This window comes from Gambusia affinis, linkage group LG07 (genome assembly GCF_019740435.1).
Source record: "Gambusia affinis linkage group LG07, SWU_Gaff_1.0, whole genome shotgun sequence".
Taxonomy (NCBI): domain Eukaryota; kingdom Metazoa; phylum Chordata; class Actinopteri; order Cyprinodontiformes; family Poeciliidae; genus Gambusia; species Gambusia affinis.
The window spans coordinates 6,588,399-6,608,209 of record NC_057874.1 but is presented as its reverse complement, the minus strand read 5'-3'; the positions used below and the strand labels follow the sequence as shown (position 1 = coordinate 6,608,209).

The 19,811-nt window shown below is 42.0% G+C and overlaps 1 protein-coding gene and 1 long non-coding RNA gene across 3 annotated transcripts; both read right to left on the bottom strand.

Moving 5' to 3' along the window:
- Window positions 1-1,705: 1,705 nt before the first annotated feature.
- Window positions 1,706-5,484, bottom strand: LOC122834336. Its single transcript, XR_006371177.1, has 3 exons — window positions 4,232-5,484; window positions 3,232-3,924; window positions 1,706-3,134 (listed from the first exon to the last, which is right to left on the bottom strand). It is a non-coding gene; the product is annotated as an uncharacterized LOC122834336 (long non-coding RNA).
- Window positions 5,485-5,684: 200 nt separating this feature from the next.
- On the bottom strand, window positions 5,685-19,622 carry LOC122834335 (RNA-binding protein 38-like). 2 transcript variants are annotated; one of them, XM_044122687.1, is made up of 4 exons: window positions 19,151-19,622; window positions 15,437-15,560; window positions 13,571-13,625; window positions 5,685-7,284 (listed from the first exon to the last, which is right to left on the bottom strand). In XM_044122687.1, exons 1-4 carry the CDS (start codon window positions 19,361-19,363, stop codon window positions 6,936-6,938), a joined length of 741 nt encoding a protein of 246 aa, XP_043978622.1. In that variant the 5' UTR covers window positions 19,364-19,622; the 3' UTR covers window positions 5,685-6,935. The 2 variants fall into 2 exon arrangements, with proteins under 2 accessions (XP_043978622.1, XP_043978623.1); XM_044122688.1 differs by lacking the exons at window positions 13,571-13,625; window positions 15,437-15,560; window positions 19,151-19,622 and adding an exon at window positions 9,828-9,931.
- Window positions 19,623-19,811: the final 189 nt, after the last annotated feature.

The window sequence follows — 19,811 nt, the reverse complement described above, 5'->3', positions numbered from 1 at the left end:
TCCCCCCTTAGAGGATGTTTTGGCCAGTGATGTCAGTAACGTTACTGACGTCGACCACTTTTTTCTGTAACGAATAATATAACGCGTTGCTATTTCAAATACAATAGTCAGATTACAGTTACTTATCAAAATCATTTTTGCGTTACTATCTTCTTTTGTTATTTAATCGTATTTCCTCTACTCGTCTTGTCGAGTGACCGACGTCTCTATACGACAGAAATATAAACAATGGAGGGAGATGCGCATTTTGTTGGTGGAAAAACTGGAACTATTTTCAGTTTCTGTCGCCAAGTCCGATTATTATAAACGGCTTTGGGCTTCAACTTTTAAAAGTCGCTTGCAAATTTAATGAGCGGCGGGTTGCGCCTTTTTGGGCTCGTTTTTGAACGTGAAGTTGCTCATTTGGGGTTGGGAATAAGCAGAGACTCATAATAAATCCCAGAATTTGTCCATCATTAAGGTAGTTTTAGTCAGTCTCTCCCTGTTCATCATTTCCTGGATGATCCGTCCCGCTGAGTCTTTGTTAATGTCAAGTTAATATATTACCTCTGAATGACGTCGAGCTTCGCGTTGCGCTCCAGAAAACTGCAAATATCGAGACTAATTTAAACAGCGCAATAAACGTGAAAACAGCCACGAATGAACGTGTCCGTAGTTGGCAATAGTTATAATGGCAAGTGCTGACTAGCACCGTTATAATTATTAATATTACGTTAAGTGTCGCAGCCATCTGAGCTGTGGAGCTGCAGGAGGAGCTCTGTGCGCTGCGACATCAAACTCAGGGGCGTAACGCAGAATCTGGAGGCTGGGGGGAGAGGGGCTTTAAAATCCTTCTTAGAGTTTTCCAGACAACAGTGGACCACACAAATTACCCATGTTTTTTATTTTTGTACAATCTCCTCTTCAGTTCAACCTTATCAGTGGAGACACATTGTTGATGTTACCATTATAAAATAACTTACAATTAAGTATTAGCAAAGATCAATGTGATTTTCACAGGAGGCAGGGCGTTGTTGTTAGCAGCTGGTGAAAGTAACTAAAAAGTTACTTAATCCTGCAGTTAGTTACTACTTGACTTGGAAAGTAACTTAGTTACTTTCCAAGTCAAGTAGTCAGTAATATAACTAAGTTACTTTTTCAAGGAGTAATCAGTAGTCCGATTAAAGTTACTTTTTCAAAGTGACTATGCCATCACTGGTTTTGGCCAGAGTGGGGCTGAAGGTGGAGCTTTTAGAACTCCACCCCTTCACGGGGAAGGCGCAGCAGGCATTAAGCTCCTTGAAGGGGGGCTCACCCTTTCATACTTTGAAAACCCCTGATCTAGAGGATGCAGACAAAAAAAAGGCCATTTGATGAAAACAGAGCAATAACTAAGCCAAAACTATAGAAGAAAAAAATAAATAAATATATATATATATATATATATATACATATATATATATATATATATATATATATATATATATATATATATATATATATACATATATATATATATATATATATATATATATATATATATATATATATACATATATATATTGCATTTAAGATAAAAAACCTCTTCAAACGGTTTAGCTTAAGCTTCACCCACTTCTGTCAAAAGTTCTGTAAAAAAAAACTAAAAACTATTATTAATAACCTTTCAATCCCAAAAAATAGTCAACAGATTAGCGCTATACTGTGTTGATGTTAGGTCGAGGATGTTAGCATTTATTTTTAAACATTTATTACTCTATTTTAAAAATAAAATTATATTTGTAAAAAAGTGCATTTGAAAAGTTTTTTTTTATTTTTTTTATTATTTCTAATATCAGAAGAGAATAAGTTAATGTGGTGAAATACAAAGAAAACCACAGAATGTGTCGATTTTTTCATCCAATTAATCGTTAGTTGCCGCCCTGGTTTACGTCAAATCAAGACACAGAACTTCTCCAGTTTGTTTCTCACCTCACAAACATCAGAATGCATGTGGAAAGAACAGTGTCTTCTTTTTCTTTTTTGGATGCAAGCGTTTGACATCATGGAAACAAGAGGTTATCTCCAGCAGGTTGCTGTGATTAAACTTAAGCTGCTGATAAGGAGCGATGATGTTTCTGAGGAACCACCGGACGTCAGAGTTACACGACAGAGCGAGATGTGTGCAGGGAGTGAGACTCGGCCGTGCCTACTTTGTATGTGCATGTTAGAGTGAAGATGTGGTGGGGGGGGCTTTATGATGACCCAGCATTTAACACGGTCTGCTGGGCCTGCGTGTGACCTCGTTCGTCAAGTTGACACCCAGTTCTGTTTCTGCCCTGTGATTCACCAGAAGGGAAAAGAAGAAAACAGAAAAACAGCGAGAAAGGAGGAACTAGAGGGTGAGGCAGGGGTGCAGATGTGCAGTTAGAAAAAAAGAAAAAGCCACAAATGAGAAGTGGGAAAAAGTAAACTAATGTGGGTGAAAGACAAGAGAGAGAGGGAGAGCAGAGGGAGAGCGCGCGGCGAGATAGCGAGAGATAAACAGTGACAACTCGAGGAGGACGAGAGGAGGACCAGAGCCGCCTCGCTTCACTGACGTCCAGTAAACACCAGCAAGCAGCAGCAGCAGCGGAGACATCCATTCTGCTGAGCACCAGTGTTTGGAAAATCTGTGACATGATTCAGCTATATTTAAAATGCAGCTTGTCTTTTGGTGTTGGCATCCTGCAGCATGTCCTCCTAACACACGGCCTGGTTTCCATCAAAACCATTGTTGTGTTGTATTTTTTTCCCCCTTACATTAGTAGAGAACATGTCTTCTTCCAAACACAAACGCACCGAATCATGTCGACATCAAAACGCTTTGAATATTTGAGGCGCAGCGTCACTTTTACATGTTACCTTGCATGACCCTCATCATGAGGGTCTTGCGGAAATATTCAAACCCACTGATCCATTTCTCTCTTTTTTTTTTTTTTTTTACGCTTTGCCGCAACCTTCCGTGTATTTCATTTTTTTTGGACTCAAGAATTTTGAACGATAAAAAAATCTAAAGGAAGAAGCCGCAGTACTCAAAGCGGAGGTCCTGGGTTCGATTCCCGTTCTGAGACCATTTGCTTCCTATCTTCCTCTTCTCTCTCCAACCTATTTCCTCTCCATCCACTGTTCAAGCACTGCAAAAACACAACATCTTACCAAGTATTATTTTGGGGGGTTGAGTTTGTAGTGCAAATATCTTCGCTTACTAAAAATAAGACAAAACTAACTTACAAATAACTTCACAGCGTGGCATAAGAGCTTATTTGAAGTCAATAATTCCTTCATATTGTTGAAAAACCACTTGTTTCACTGGAAGATTATTTTTCCCATGACATAAGTGAATACAAATGGACACCACACATTTGAGATTTTCATTCAGAAAACACACAATTTTCCTTCCACCACACACTTTTTGTTGCTCTGTCAATTAAATATTTGGACAAAATATGAAAAAATTGGCAGGGTATGAATACTCTCGCAAGATGCGGTAGCACAGCCGCCTTCATTAGCTGGACATCCTCAAAGAGAAATGTTTAGAAATCCCACTAAGTCCTCTTTTGTTTACTTAAATCTTGCTCAGCTCTTGCATGCAGTGATGTCATCTGATCCCAAAGCCAGCGTAGTCAAATATCACTCATTTACATTCATATTCATCCCCCTTTTTTGCATGATGAAATACAATCCAAAGGCAATTATTGCTTCCTGGTTTGAGGAACGTGGGAAGTGCAGCGATCCTCCCAGACAGTACAGCCATCCGACTGCTCCGACTAGTTGTGATGTAATTGGGATTTTCTCGTTTTCAGCCTTCCCACACCTTAAACTACTAAAGCCATTCAATATTTCCTTGGAAAGCCTCATACTGTAGTCTGATTAAATCATTTCTGGGATGCATGTTCAGACATGTTCCTTTGCATGTATCCCCACCTTAAGAGAAAAATGACAAGAAAGTGAAACCTTAAAACTCGATGCTGAAAGTGAAAATTAAAACAGATTCTGGTTTAAAACAACCTTGTGAACTCAAGCTCCCTCAAAGGACGGGGCTTAACATGTCTGTGTAACAAGTGGAACATTCTTAAGAGTAAGTAAACTCTTCATGAAGTTCAATCAAAACCAAACGCCTTTTAGAAAAACCTCTATTCAATTTAAAGCTGTGTTGTAAATCATTACCAAGTAGATGAATCATAGCTAAAGAGAGGACAAGATAATGGATGGGCTTTTTGTTTCCACTAACCTTGTCTCTGTTGTGTTCTGCGGGCTTAGAGGAGGACTCTGAAGTGACACGTTTTGTGAAGCAGCTGATGTCAGCACAAACATGTAAAAGCGCTGCTGGGAAAAACTGAGCCAGCTTAGCTTGTTTGGCAATGTGGGGGGAAATGAAAGAAAAGACTTTTACTTGAAGCTCCGGGTAACATGGCTTTAAATGGATAGCGTGTAGTTTTTGAAGTAGAGTTCAGTTCTTATCTGCAATAAATAGCTTTCCATATTTCCAAACGAGCTGCTCCTGGGGTGAAGACGCTAACGGCTAGCTCGAGAAAAGGACACCTAAGGCTATGGCCTGGCTGAACAACGTGTCACAATATGCTTAATATCAGTCAATAGATAATTATTATTTTTTGTTTGAAATGTATCTGCAATATATCTACAAAACTGCCAAATCAATGACATAGTCCGTTCACTCCACACCGTTTCTTTTTTTTTAAGCAGGCGAGGCAGGTGGCAAAACATAGAGCTGCTGCGGTGCAAGGCTGTTGCTAGGTAACCAAAGCAAACGGTTGATCCAACTAGCCTAGTTTTATCGGACATTTTCAATCATGTTTATTACATTGTTTATGATTTATTTCCCAATCCTATCAAAGATGTTAAAACGTCATTGCGGTTTACCCAAAGGCTATTTTACAACTATCTTTACCATTATGGGCCATTATTTCTAAAGACATTATTTCCCCCTTCTTGAATACTCAGAACAGAACACAAAAAAGTGTTTCCATGAGGTAAAAATGTAAAGAAGGGTACATTTTAAAATAAAATTGATTTTCTTTCTTTTTAATTACCTATAATACTACTCTTCAGTGTCTGCGACCAACTAATCTGGGTTTAGAGAGTCTAAAAAGATGAACTATTCCCTTAACAACTTTGCTACTGGCACTCTCCTTATTCCTTCAAAGCAGAAACGTCTCAATAAGCTAGCAAGACCACGTCATGTGCTGGCCCAAGTGAACACCCAGCCTCCCTGGCAGGTGGTGGTGGTGTTGTGGCTTGATAAAAAAAAAAAAGTCTGGGTCCCCTCCCCCTGGCTGATGTGCTGCTCCTGACAGCCTTGATAACAAGAATAACTGCACCCTGTAACCTCTCAGTTGCCGCACACCGACAGCATGCTGCGAGACAAATTCAGCTGTCATGAAATATTTGCCGCCACTAAAGATACCAGCAGTTCGTGTAGAAGCTAAATGTTATAATAAACTTTATTAAAATTCCAGAAGATACGTTTGGATGTGTAAAGCAGCACAGCTAGCTTAGCCTGACTAATTAACCAGCAAATTACTTATGCTTCTGTTGCTCTAAAAAAGGTGTGTATTTTTCTGTAAATATTGTTGAACCAAACTTTTTATTTTATTTATTTACATAGTCTCTATGTGGCTTTTGGTTAATTTATCATAAAAAAAGAGAACACACCAGAGGGCATCTTGAGTAGAAATCTTTTATTCTTTATGGCTTGTTTGAAAGGATTGTAAAGAACAACCTTACTGGAAAATTAAAAATAAAAAGAATTTCCAATGAACCCAAAGATCCACTGGTAATATGATGAAAAGAACGACGACACTTTGTGGATCTGCAGCAAACGACTGCAAGTTAAATGACGTCAGTGTCACAACTACAATAACAATAACAAATAAAAAAAAAAAGGAAAAAAGTTTTTTTTTTGTTTTTTTTCTTTAACTTAGTACCTCTTATAAATACCTACATATAAATATTGAGAAATGCACGTGATGACATCTGAATGTGCTGTACATGGAGCAACAGTCCAACCATCTCAGTACAGAAGCAGAAATAAAAACACTGGTGTTTTTGCTCAGTGTCGGCGACCTCATCGATACACACAGCTCCTCATACTGTTTATGATTATCTACATCAAATTGAAGTTAGCTCGGTTACAAAAGGGGCTCTCTGTCCTTAAACGTTGGTTTAGAGTGGAGAGGCACAGGGAAAAATAAATTGGAGATTCTCTTTGTTTTATATCTATTTATTAAGGCCTCTTGAAATCAAATATTGGGAGTAAAAAAAAAAAAAAAAGCTGTGCAGTCGCTTCCGAGTTGAAATCTCTCCTGGTTTTCTTGCGCTGTGGAAGTCTGTAGGAGAGACAGAGCTCTGCAGCGATTCTATATCGACACCATAGGAAAAAAAAAAATTAAATTAAAAACTCTAACATGAACGTCCCTCAGCACCTTCAAAATGTCTGCCGTGTCCAGCTAAGACGTTCTGGACTTTTGAGAAAATTGTTTTTTTTTAAAACAACCAAATAAATATAAAAAAAAACTATCTAGAAAGGACATGCGTGACCTCTGCTGATTGAGCTACAAAACGACGCCAACATGGATAATAATGGCAAACGAATAGTGACAAAGACATTAATAATACAATAATAGAGAACAATAAAATAATATTAATTATAATAATAATAATAAAAAATTGAAGTGTCATGTCCTGGAAGCAACCACATACTGTATGCTGGTTCGGCTTCCCCTCCTGAACTCCCAGCAGTCCTCCCTCCCCTTGTACCAATGAGCAAGCAGCCCATCTTAGTCGTATAGTGCAATAATGCCGACATTGTTTTTCCTGAAACCTGTTGCTGACGACAGCGGTGGTACCCTGAAGGGGTCTGCTCTCCTGTCCTCTTCCGCTTCCTGTCACCCTGCCGTCCCCCGTCGCCTCTGACTTCACTGCATCCTCTCTGGCTGGATGTGCTGCTGCGGGGCATAGTGCAGGAAGGTCGGGGCCTGGGCGGTGGCGGAGGGCAAGGTGGGATGCACGGTGGCTGTTGCCGTGGTGGCGGCGGCAGACGGGCCGGCGGATGCTGTGGGGCTGGTGGTGTAACCGTAGCCCAGGAAGCCGGCCGGGGAAGCGGCGTAAGGGTACTGCTGGTCGAAGGCGGCGTGGGCGTACTGGGCGTAGGCTGAGCTGTAGTCCAAGTAGGGGCTGGTGCCGACTGAGGCAGCAGACACCTGAGTGGGCAGCAGCAGGCTGGGCTGCACGAACGCTTGGGGGTAGATGTATGGCTGGGCCAACCTGCAGAGACACACAGAGAGGGGGGGGTTAGAGGGGCAGAAACCCCCAACCTAGACTGGTTTCTACTGTTTATGTCGCTCTCAGATGAGGAGGCGTGTCAGGAATATAAAGCCTCTGAACACCCAGCCTCACACTCAGCGCCGTTACCATCACCAACTTATGATAGTCATGTGAGGAGCAGGTAGGGCAGGGTGGATTAAAAATAAAAAACTTTAATAACAGATATGAATTTAATTGATTATTTTTGCCCTTGTATTGAAAAAGAAATAACGGAAAATATTTTCCGACTGAGAATTAGGGCCGGGTTATGAGAATTTTTGTTCCACTATGAGAATATTAGCACAAAAAAAAATAAAATCATAATAAAACATTGTAAAATTGTGCAAAAAAGTTTGTTTAATTGAGAAAAGAAAAAGCGTACTTATCCAATCAGCTCAGCTTGTGCATTTCTTGGAAACAGTCATTTGCTTGATTACTTCAAAGACTTGCTACTGATAATTTGATTCTGAAATGTTAACAGATGATGTTATACCAAAGCATAACTTCACGAGGTGTCCAACATTCCTCATTTTAATTTTTAGGATTTTCTTCTGCTAATTAAAAATAATAAAATAAAAAATTCTTAGCCTGGCTCTAATATCTTGTTGTAGTGTTGACCTCTAATTCAAAGCGCAAATAAACAGAGGAATCAAAACACGACTGTCAAAGAAGATCGTCACCCTGCGAGTGCCGACATCACTCTGAACGACGGAAACACAAAGGATGGATTAGTGGGGAAAAAATATATATATAGAATTTTCCAAAACATAAATCTTAAAAACCAAATATCTGATTAATCGATTTAAAAAATAAAATAAAAATGTATTGCCCAGCCCTAGAAACAATTAAACAAAGAGGTTAGTATTGAAGGTGACTCAATTCTCTGTGTAAACCAATGAGATAAAAAAAACAACAACACCAAACCTGTTGGATCGGATCTTCTGCTGTACGAAAGGGACAAGCAGTGGGGGCTGGGGGGTAAATGACAGAGGCAGCCGTTACTGGCAGCTTTTCAAGCTCAGGCATCAGCAGTGTTTTAACAGCTGCTGCTCTTCACTCTCTGAACACACACACACGCACACACACACACACAGACGGGAGGGGGAAAAAAAAGAAAAACGGGAAGTGCTTTAAGGGAGGGCAGAAGTTAGAGTCTCGTAGTTCTCAATCAGTTTGTAACTCTGCCTCACACACACACACACACACACACACAATCTCACAGGTGGTGGTGGTGGCTGGGTGGGAGTGGTTGGTGGATGAACAGATTTTAATTTTTAGGACTTTATCCACAGAAGAAAGAGAAATGTTTTTTCAGGTGAGATTAAAATATAAAAAGTGTTCCCCATTCCTACCCCTACCGCCCCCCCAAACAGAGCAGGAAGGGTTAACCAACGCTGCATATCAAGGAGTCGACGGATCTGGCTCTAGAGACATATTGAACCCTTGACATTACAGATTTTGAGCAAAAACAACAAAGAGAGCTAAGGCGGCAAAAAAAAAAACAACCAAAAAACAAAACAAAAAAACGAAAGGAAGAAAAACAGAAAATGTCACTTCAGTTACATACAAGGAACCATCAAAGTCAACTCGGTTTCACCGTTTTGCCTCTGCAAACAGGTCCCATTAGATAACTGCTGCTCATGAAAGTCACCTACGAAATCAAAGCATGCATGTACAGCGCCTTGAGAAGTTATTCTGCTTGGTGTTTCTCCACGTCGTCGCATTACGGCCAACAACTTCAACGTATAATTGGAATTTTAGGTGGTAGACCAACACAAAGTAGTGATAATAATGATAACCAGAGAAACAGCCAGGAGGCCCATAATGACTCTGGAGGAGTTTCAGATAGATATATTTATTTGTATATGATTCTAAACCAAAATACAGTTCAGAGTGATGTCATCACATCCATTGCCTAAGTTTGTTTGTCAAGCCTGTTTTGCAGATATTTATTTGTATTTCAAATTTAGGTCAACTCACAGATGGGGATGATTGAAAATGAAAACTAATAAATAATATTCTACTAACATTTTTTTGTCATTCATTTCTTTTTAGGAAAGAAAAGGCAAGAAATAAAATTGGATTTGATATGAAAGTAGTCAGATGTTATTTTTACGCCACATTGCCCAGCCCTGATATCAGCCACATGTCATTTTCTCACCACTTCAGAACACGTCATCAGTTTGGCCCATCACGTAAAACCCACTGAAGCCTGTGGCCGTAATGCAACAAGTTGTGAAAAATGCCGAGTATAAAACTCCCAAGGCACTGGATAAGGATGTACTCACTTCCTGCGCACACCAACGCGCTCCGTTACCTCTGCTCACACACACACTGCAAACCCCCAAACCATGCCATAATAGGGAAAGAGTCACACTGCAGTCAGCAAAAGCTCTTCAGTTCATATCACACAAACAGGAGAGGGGGGGAAAAAAAAAAAAAAAGATAAGACACTCCAGTCCATCACAGCACACTGCACTGCACTCTCAAGCCGTCACTGGCACCTTGTAGAGAGGCTGGCTGAGGGGAGGCAGGAGAGTGGGGGCAGACATTTTCCCAAACTGAGGGCATCATCTGATCCTGAACTGGTGCACTTGGTCAGCTGGCAGCAGAGGGCAACCGTGGCATAAAAATGAAATTAAAGGGATTAATTTGCACACAAATAAAAAAAAAAAAGAAAAAAAAAAAGAGAGAGAGAGAGACTTTGGGTCAACATGAATCCTTTTGTAAATGAAAGGAGAGTTAGACCTTAAATGCCCATATAAAAATCTACAAAAGCAAAAAAAAAAATAAAAACAAAAAAACAAGGATGTGTTAAACAGTGCATGAACATTTGAATTGTGTACCAAACAAAAGTAAATGAGAAGTGAAGGGAACATGCAGGCTGTGGACAATAGGGGCTTCAGAGGGAGTAAAAATCCCACCACTGGGGAGCTTCATCCACACTTCAGCCTTGGGAGACGACTGCACGTCATTGGCTGCGGGGCATGAAAGCCCTCGCGCCAACTCTACACGACCTCAACATTGCGCAAGACAGGGTGATGGTGGACCGCCGCTTTGGTGCAGGAATAAAAGACGAGAAGTAAAAGCAGGGATTGGGATCACAGCGAGTCCAGAGGGCAGCAGAGATGCCAAGCACGCTGCGTAAACAAGTAAACATAAAAAATAAATAAATAAAAACGATGGAAGAGAGGCCGCAGATGACAGCCGGAATATCGTTGGTAAGCTGGATTTCTGCTGACGGCCAGTCATAGCGGGGCGCTGAGTGGCAGGCCGGGACACCGGAGAGACGGGCTCGCCAGAAAACGCTGGCTGGCAAAGAGCGAGCCGGTCTAAAGGCTGGAGCGTTCGTCAATGAGGGGAGAAACATAATGAGCTGCTGGGGAGAGGGGATAGAAAATGCCTAAGAGATGTCGCACCAAGCAGCTAAATATCTCACAGATGACCTCCAGGACATGTCTCGATGCGACGTGAAGTGTGAAACCAGGCAAGACTGAACTGGGTTGGGTTGGTGTGGATGAGGTAAAGCCCAACTCTTAAAACATCTCACCCCCAAAGAACTGCAACGGTTCTTTCAATGGGGAGTGGCCCGGGGGGGGGGACACAAAGGTGTTTTATTTGACACCTGTAGAGGCGAGTTACCATGGAAGCGCCTCATTAAACATTAAGTCGGAGGATCTCCCTCCCCCCCCGCTTTTGATTCTACTTCTCAATCCCCCTCCAAGTCTCACAGAGGTGTCGGTTTTCAGAGACTCCATCGGATTCAGAAATGGAGGGAGGACTCTAATGGAAGAAGAAAAACAAAGACGAAAAAAAGTGGCAGGAAAGGAGTCGAATCCTGACGAGAGACGAGTCGTCTACAAAGGCCGACGCGTCCCCCCCCTCCCTGTAAATACACAAGATGCATCTCCGGTGACCCCGTCGGCCCACCCCTCCCTTACACCCCACACCTTATCCACACCAGTCTCTACATGCAGCATCAGCGGACAGCTCAAAATCCTGCTCAACACCCCGTCTTCCTCCCGCCATATGTCCACAAGCGTCGTGGGGTCGGGGGAGGGGGAGGTAGGAAAGAAAAGCCCCCCCGTGTGCAATCTGCATCTTAGCAACGTCCGTGTCCAACACTCGAGCCGTGCAGAGGAACCTCGGGAGGACAGGTGTTGGGCGAGCCTTGGAACGTCTCAGGGGCGGTGGTCACAGGAGATTAGGGAGGGTGGAGTTACTGAGGGTGGAGGGGAGCAGCACCTGTTGGGCACACGCCTCAGACAGCAGTCGAGCAAAACACAGGAAAACATTCAGAGTTTGTCCAACCCTCTCTGGACCGGCAGGACATCGACATGCACGGGACTTTCCTTTGTCCTCCCCCCTGAGGTTTTGGAACATGTTCCTAGTGGGACTCCAGCTAATTTAAGCAGATACAAAATCCTGCCAAGTTTTTTTTTTTTTTTTACTCATTTGTGAAATTCTATGAACATCTCATCCTTTTAAAGCTCTTCATCAGACATTACTACAATCATCTCACTACAAACCAAAAAGTTTCATTTCACTGTATTCAGAAAAGGGGAGTTTAAAAATGATATAGGCTGGTTTCACACGGCGTAACATATAAAAGTGTTTGTTTTAGCTAACTTTGCTAATTATAGGCTGCAGGGACAACCAAAAATTCAAGCCTCTCAAAACTTCTGGTTATTACGCTCCAAAATAAATAAAATTAATAACTTGTTAAAAGGAAGAGTTACTCTCCCACACCCTCCACAAGAAGGGTAACCCGCAAAAAATGTTTTTGGTGAAGAAGCTGGTTGTTGAAGGCGCTATACACGTCCTGGACCAGCCATGTTGGTGGGAGGCAGAGGGGAAGGAGCAAAAGGGATAATCGGAACCTGTCAGCAGTTCTGTGGAGATTCCTTGTATTAAGTCACTTCTGAACTGGAGAAAAAGAACCAGACAGTGACTCAGTGGTCCAAAGTCGGTTTTTCAGAGTAGATTTTACTCTTCATTTGCAAACCAACTCCTCAGAGTTAGAACAAGTTGTTTTTCAGTAGTATGCTAAATTTGATTCGCTGCAAGCTGCGATCATCAAGATGAACAGAAATAAAACACCTTAAATAGATCCGTCTGTTGTAAATCTATATAAACTGTGTGCATTTTTCAACAAAACTACTGAAATAAGTAACATTTTTAGGGTTTCCCACAGTGTATTATAAGCCTGGCGGGCCACCAGGCTTTACTTGTGCCCCCAACAGGCTTAGCATTGTTTATATATTTGAGTTGGGTTTTTTTAAATTATTGCCTTTTTTTAAGACTTTATAGTAGGTGTTTAGGTATTAATCTTCCAGTCTTCCAATAATGCGTAACTATCAAGTGATATTTTCAAATTTCCTGTCAACTTTAAACATTTAACTCAAAAACATGGCGGCCAGCTGGATGACTGCCCTAGCACCTCGAGCACCAGGCTTAGCAAGGTTTCTGGGGGAAACCCTGCATTATGATAAGATTAAAATTTTTAAGATGACATTTGGCATTATATTAGTTTGGAACTAAATAGCTAAATTTAAAATTCATTTACTCTTCAACCAGAAAAACAAAACAAACAAAAAAAAACAGCATTTAAACTTGATAAGTAACTAAGCTCTTACTGTTTAACTTCTTTTGCTTGCGGATTAAGCGACTTGGAATTTCACGCAACCACGACAACAAATGCCAAACAACTCACTCAGATTAACTTCCTGAACTCCTGTTTGTCTGACAGAAAAGGAGGCTGTGCGTGTAAAACCCAAACAGGCCCAAGGGCTGCAGCTTGAAGCTTGATATCTGAGAGCTGCAGGGGGAGTCAGAAGAGTCATAACAGTGAAACGGTCGTTAGCTGCTCGGCCGACCGTGGCTTCCAGACTCTGTGGACTTTCCCGCCCCCCCCCCCATTTTCCACAACTCTGATAGAACTCCCCCGTCGGTGACGGAGCCCGCTCGGGCCGGACCACGAGCCAGGAGGCCCCTGACGGAGGTCAACGAGTGAGTCACACGTTCACCTCTGGAACCTGCGTCCATTAACCACGGAGACGCGAATGATCTCTACAGGCCCCCTCGCCCCAGACGGGACTCGACGTATGCTAATGGAGGGGCGGCTGGAGTTGCGTGTAGACACTGGAACTGGCGTGTGCTTTCCAGAGGCTGCGTTTTGTCAAAGAAATAGCAGCCCGGTGGCATAATAGCAGAGAGCATAACAAGCGCCCACTCCCTGCTCACTTACCCATACTGCCTCTGGATGAGTGCCGGGTGGATGGGCTGCACTCCGATGGATATGCCTGGAAGAGAGAGAGAGAGAGAGAGAGAAAGAGAGAGAGAGGGAGAAGAGGGGAGGATGGTTGTCAGACACACATCTGCATTTACAGAGGAGGAGCAGAGAACAATGCACAGAGGGCACTGAGACACAGAGGCACGGCCTGTTTCCAGCCTACCATGGAAGAAATATTTCAAATGTTCCAGAAAGCCAGCAAAGAAAACATATACGCTGTTTCAGAGCTGCATGGTATTTGTCGCATAAATCCGAGGTATGCGAGCTCCTAGATGGAGCTGCAGGCTGTGATCGTGTGACCCGGCAAATTAAAAGCAGCAACAGTTTGTCTGTTAGCCTGTAACAGACAAGCAGTCCTGTCAGATGCTTCCTCTCCACTATACCTGCCACTAGGGACGATGAGCATTTATCGGAACGCCTATCATTTATCGGCAGAAATTTCGTACAAGATTTTTGATTTAAAGTAGTCACAATAAATTCTGTCTGTTTTGTTTTTCTCCAATGTTTGCTCAATGATGGAGTATCAATAAATAAGATTGAATGCAGTTACTGTGTGCGTTTTAGAGATGCAAATCACACTTTTGGATGTGATCGGTGTCCTACACAAATAGCGTGTTTTTCCAAGAGCGGTGTTTGTGTTTGTGAGGCCATCGATGCTGTGCTGTCACAGCCATGCAGTCACCTAAAAATGTAGCAACAAATAGTTCTTATTGTTCCTTTGATCATCATCACAATGCTACCACAAAATATTGTGATAAAACTGTATGTCCCCCATCATGTCGCCCACCCCTACCTGCTGCACTGATGGGATAAAACTTGAGTTTTCAGGTTTCAACAACAAATTTAAGGCTTTTTAAAAGTGAAAGTTAAGACCCGTATCATGACAGAAATGTACAAAAAAAGTTGGTTTTGCGCAGAATGCACGCATCATCGTCTGAGTTGACGACAGAAGTGAGTCAGCGGCGACGATAAACTTCATCCTGCCCACCGGCAATAAAGTGGGAAAAACACAAACTAGAAAATATAACATTAAATAGTCCTGCCACGACAAAATTTGAAATTTATGATTAACATATTTAATGCCAACTTACTTTTTTTTAAATAAATTGAAGACATTTTAAGGCCTTACTTCTAGATACAAAAAAAATGGAACACTTTTTAAGGATGCATAGACACCCCATAAAATGTCACATTGCAATAAATCATTAAAAGGATTTTAAAAATTCAGTATGTCATTATAAAGCACATCAAATGTTAAAACCATTAATTAGATGTTATTGTGGGGAAATCAAATGAATTGCAGGTATTCCGGTATTTATTGACTTATTTCCTTTTCCTGTGCTGCAGAACATTGTCATTTATTCTTATCCATCAGTCTCAGTGTGTAGAGCTAACACCGCTAAACATGCAGATTAACGCGCAGATTAGCCAATCAAATGCTAGGCTCTATTTAACAAACCACAGTGACCGTTTAGATTCATGCTCTGTAGCACAGGAAATACTTCATAATTAAATACCAGCATAATTACACATCATTTCAACCAAATTTATTTACATTTTTATGAATAATTACACATTTAATAATTTTATTGTGAATTAAAACATGTGTTTTATATACAGTTATCTGTTTTACTTACCATAGTCATTATACACTGACTTAACCTATATTAAAAAAAAATGTAAAAACATAGATATTTACTGCAAAATTGTTCAATTGTGGAACTGTGAGACCTCCACACTCATCACCGTCTGCAAAGACGCAGTTCTCTCCACCCCTTTACTTTCTAGCTAGCCTGAGCGCTAACTAGAGCCGTATCTCACCTGTCTGCAGGCTGCGGGGCTTGGCGCCCAGGTACGCCAGGTTGACGTTGGCCTTCCTACCATCTATGATGGGGTTGGGATCCTTGCAGGCTCTCTCTGCGGCTCCCCGGTCAGTCATAGTCACCTGGCAACCACAGATGCAACTGATAATCAATCATGGTTTAAGCCTCGTAGGAAAAAAACAGCAACAACAAAAAACTAAACATGTGCAACAGGATTTCAACTGGTCCACTTTAAGAAAGACCAGCTAAAAAAAAAAAAAAACAGCTAATATTTGTTCAGGAATCGGGCTAACTGCTCCGGTACCAGCTGCCTTCAGCTTGACAACCGGTTTACAAAATTGGGTTGGGTGGCGCTTCTTGAGTTTCTATACTAAAACTGGTTATTTATGGCTGGATATGTGTCAAAAAAAAAAAAAAAAAGACACCGTTTGTCAAAAAATACAGCAGTTCCTTTCAGCCAGCTGACAACTTGTGTGCTTTTTCTGCCATCTCAAATTGAATTTAAATCATAGGGTGTGGTTTGGATTTTAATAGTTTTGAAATGGCAACTTATTACAAACACCAGTGTACCCTGATCTTCTCACTTAGTTTGGGCCCGTTCATATAAAGAAAAACAGAAAACCACCACTGAGGCAAAAAATAAATAAATACATAAATAAATAAAAAATGCCCACAGCAGCAGTAGCCAGCCCATGACTGCCACTCAGACATGGGCAGAGCTGCTGAAATATGGATCTGGCCAACAAGGAGCTTATCCAATTAGGAACAAAATAAGGAGATTGGTATTAGTCCACGCCCCCCTCCACCCGGCTCCCTCCTGGCATTAGATGAGCCCTTCTGCTTGGATTGCCACATCCTGCCAGTTCTCGGTCTTCTCCGCACGTGATCCGACCCGATCCGAGAACGCGGAGCTGAATAGTTTCAGAGGACACTCGGCATCTTTTACGGTGAGGCTTATTGGGAACAAAGCCCACTGCGGCGCCTGTGTTGTGAACACACAGGAAGGAAACAGGCTGTGTTTACAGTGAAGCGCCTTGCTGCGGGGTTAGGGGTGGTGCTGGGAGGAGGAGGGGTGGGGGGGGGCGTCCACTAATCCACCTCTGAAGTGTGTTTAAGACAAAAAAAACAAACAAAAAAAAACAAAAAACTGTGCACTCAGCTTCAGGCTCCTTCTTGTTTCAGGCCAGACAGAAAAAGACAAAAAACAAAACAAAAAGCAACCCAGGAGTAAAAACCGGTGAGGTTAAAATCCCTGGAAGCAACCTGCACGGTTTGACGAAGAGCCCGTTTAACCTGAAACGCCGGCCCACCGACAGAAAGCCGGTCGGTACCTGCTCGACTCACCGGACGGCTTCCCCCTCCGACTTTCATCAGCTTACGTGTAAACAAGGAACAATTGTCTTCCAATTCCCCTTTAGAGGTACACTGAGCCGTTTTCCACTCCTTCTTTGGCCCGATCAGACAGAAGCGTCTCTGCTAAGTTCTGGTAAATATTTGCATATTTTTTTTCTCCCCAACTGCTGCTTCTGTTCTTTATGGTTTTATCTCCCAGGGACCGGATAAATCACTTATTAACGCAGATAAAAACCAGGTATTGCAAAGAATCTTGGAACATTTTGAGTTTGTTTTTGAAAAGAAGAAGTTGTTGAAGTTATGGAAATGTACACGAGAGTCATTTTCCCACAGAACTCCAAGAACTGGGATAACGAGGAGCAGTTAAAAATGCTAGGATGATTTCACGGGTCCAGAGAGATTAGATCAAAGAAAATGTAATCGGTTTCTAAAACTGGAACATGAAAAGTTGACATGAAAGCTGGGTAATGAAGTATGGATTTCCACAACAGTATTTCACTGAGGGGAAAAAAAAAAAACACAAAAAAACAAAATGGTTCCCATTTGTCAGCATTTGGTTGGATGGCATCACAAAGATCATACTCGCACATCAGCCTCATCAGGTTGCATTAGTAACCATCATTTTGGCAGCGACGTTTATTAGACATTGACACAGCGATCCCGTTGAGTCCAACCTCAAGTGTTTGATTTTGATTCCTGTTTTGAGAATCAGGATCTAACGTCATTTTTCAACCGTCTCCTCACGCTGTAAGTAAACGTGGTGAAACGAGTCCAGCGACATCGAGCGGCAGGAACTCACTTTGCTCCTCTTGCCGTTTTGGTTTGGTTGTGATGTGCAACCTGCCACATTTGACTCAACTTGCCCAAAAAGGGGACCATAACCAAAACGATAAGGACAGCAGAGCCACGTCTATTCGGTATCTGTGGATTCACCCAGTCGCGGACTTTCCTGTGTCCAAATTAATTAATCTCCAAATTAGTTGCCGATAATTTGCCAAGTTGTTCATTTTTCTACCTAAAACAGTCAAAAGACCCAGGTTGGGTGGCTGAAATACATAGCCAAAGTAATACTTTGCAAACCAGCCAATCCAGGCGCCCAATTTATTTTTCTTGCTGCTAATCGGCTGAAGCGTTTCCAATGTGCACATTAATGCATATTGAGGTGTATTTGGTGTTCAAACTGTTAAAAAAAAGGGGCAGCTGCAAGCTTTTGTAGGACGGGTTTTTAGTGTTTGCAGATATTATATATTTTGACCCCCATGATTACTGGAGTTTCCAGGAAATTTACAATGGAAGCATACAATAGCCCATTGGCTTTTCAATGGACTGCTCATAATTCATTAACATGTAGAGTCAAACAAACTGGTACCACATGGACAGGTACATACTGGAGGTAAACATGGACAAAACAGCTATGTAGTGGTACAAAATGAGGGTAGAAATTGGGGGGGGGGATCATAAAATCGTGATAATATCATTGAATGTTGTATACGACAAATGATTATAATTAACCTGCATATTCGCCATCTCCAGTTCTCAAAACTTGGTCAGTAAGATTTTGATTATTTGGGCATCAATAGTTTATGGAAACCGATGGGGTCATTATTGGCATGCAGAGTCAGAATGAAGAGCACTTGCAAATATTTCAGTGTGTATTAGCTATCGATATTAATCCGATTAAATCATTGAAACTGACCGTGACAATTTGTTCTATAGTAGAAGAACTACATCTGAAGAGATTTTTCTGAAAACTCTAGCATGTCCCTTTTTCTCTCTTTTTCAGCAGCCTGAAATGTGATGTAAATCATGTCTTCTGGTTCCTGACAATGGAAAGCAAGAGTGTGCAAGGTCAACCTCTTCAGTGCTCTGAAATAACCATATAAAGCAAGCAAAGAGTCCAGCCTATCTCTCTCTCTCTCACACACACACACATACACACACACACGCACACACACTCACCAAATACACACTTCCAGAGCAATAAGCTGGGGCTGCTCAGGGTTGAGGGGAGGTCGGGTGGGGTGGGGGGTTATAAATGAGGAGTGGACATTAGACATATGCTGAAATATAATCTTCTTAGTTACCCATCAACTTTTGTGATCCGTCATCCTCATTAATCGAAAAGAACAGCCAACCAGGCAACAAGGCAAGACAAAAACAAAGATGCTGTGCAATTATGCGTTTAAGCCTGCGACGTCTGCGTGAGTGACTTCAGACTTTAAACGTGTTCTACAGCTAATGAGCCGGAAAACAACTTTTTTTTTTTTACAAACTGACAGAAACTAGGACGATAAGTTAAAAAGACAGGTCTGATAGAGCTAAGCGAAAATGAGTGTGTGTCCGTGTTGTTCATACTTACAAAGCCGTAGCCCCTGGATTTACCGGTCTGTCTGTCAGTTATCACAACGGCCTCGTCGATGTCCCCGAAAGCCTCGAAGTATTTTCGGAGCGAGGCGTCAGTCGTGTGGTACGGCAGCCCGCCGACGAAGATTTTAGTGAACGTGGTGTCTTTCTGGACCGGTGTGGGAGGCATGACTTCCAGGGATCCGTTCATGTACTGATGCAGGAGCATTGGTCAAGCCGGAGAGACAGACCCAGGCACACAGAGTACTACACTAAGAGCTCAACAGTTCCGCCGACATCAAAAAAACCACGCTCTTATCTATAGTGGAGCGACGCCGTTTTGTTTTCGCTCTCTGTAGACTCTGGTAAAATTGGAAAAAAAAAAAAAAAGAAAGAAAAAAAAAGTTGCGGCAACCTGTAGGAATCCGCGCTTCTCGCCGCGTGTAAGCCTTCCACAGCCAGCACACCTAGCCGGTTGGTAGTCATGACAAGAAACCGTGCTAGGAGTATTTATACCAAACGATATGACTCCACCCACCACCACAACTGTTGGCCAATGAGCGTGGACTCTTCGTGCACAACTGTTGAAGCGGGTCCTCCCATTGGCTCGTCGTTTCACGGTGCCAGTTGCACCTGCTTTTGTCTTTTTAAGCACAAAGAAAAAGCTGTACTGTACG

Coding starts and splice junctions, on each gene's coding strand:
- LOC122834335 (XM_044122687.1), bottom strand. CDS start 19,363: ATGCTCCTGCATCAGTACATGAACGGATCCCTGGAAGTCATGCCTCCC. Junction 13,626..15,436: donor GCCCCGCAGCCTGCAGACAG/GTGAGATACGGC, acceptor TCTCTCTTCCAG/GCATATCCATCGGAGTGCAG. Junction 7,285..13,570: donor CTCATCCAGAGGCAGTATGG/GTAAGTGAGCAG, acceptor GTGTCTCTGCAG/GTTGGCCCAGCCATACATCT.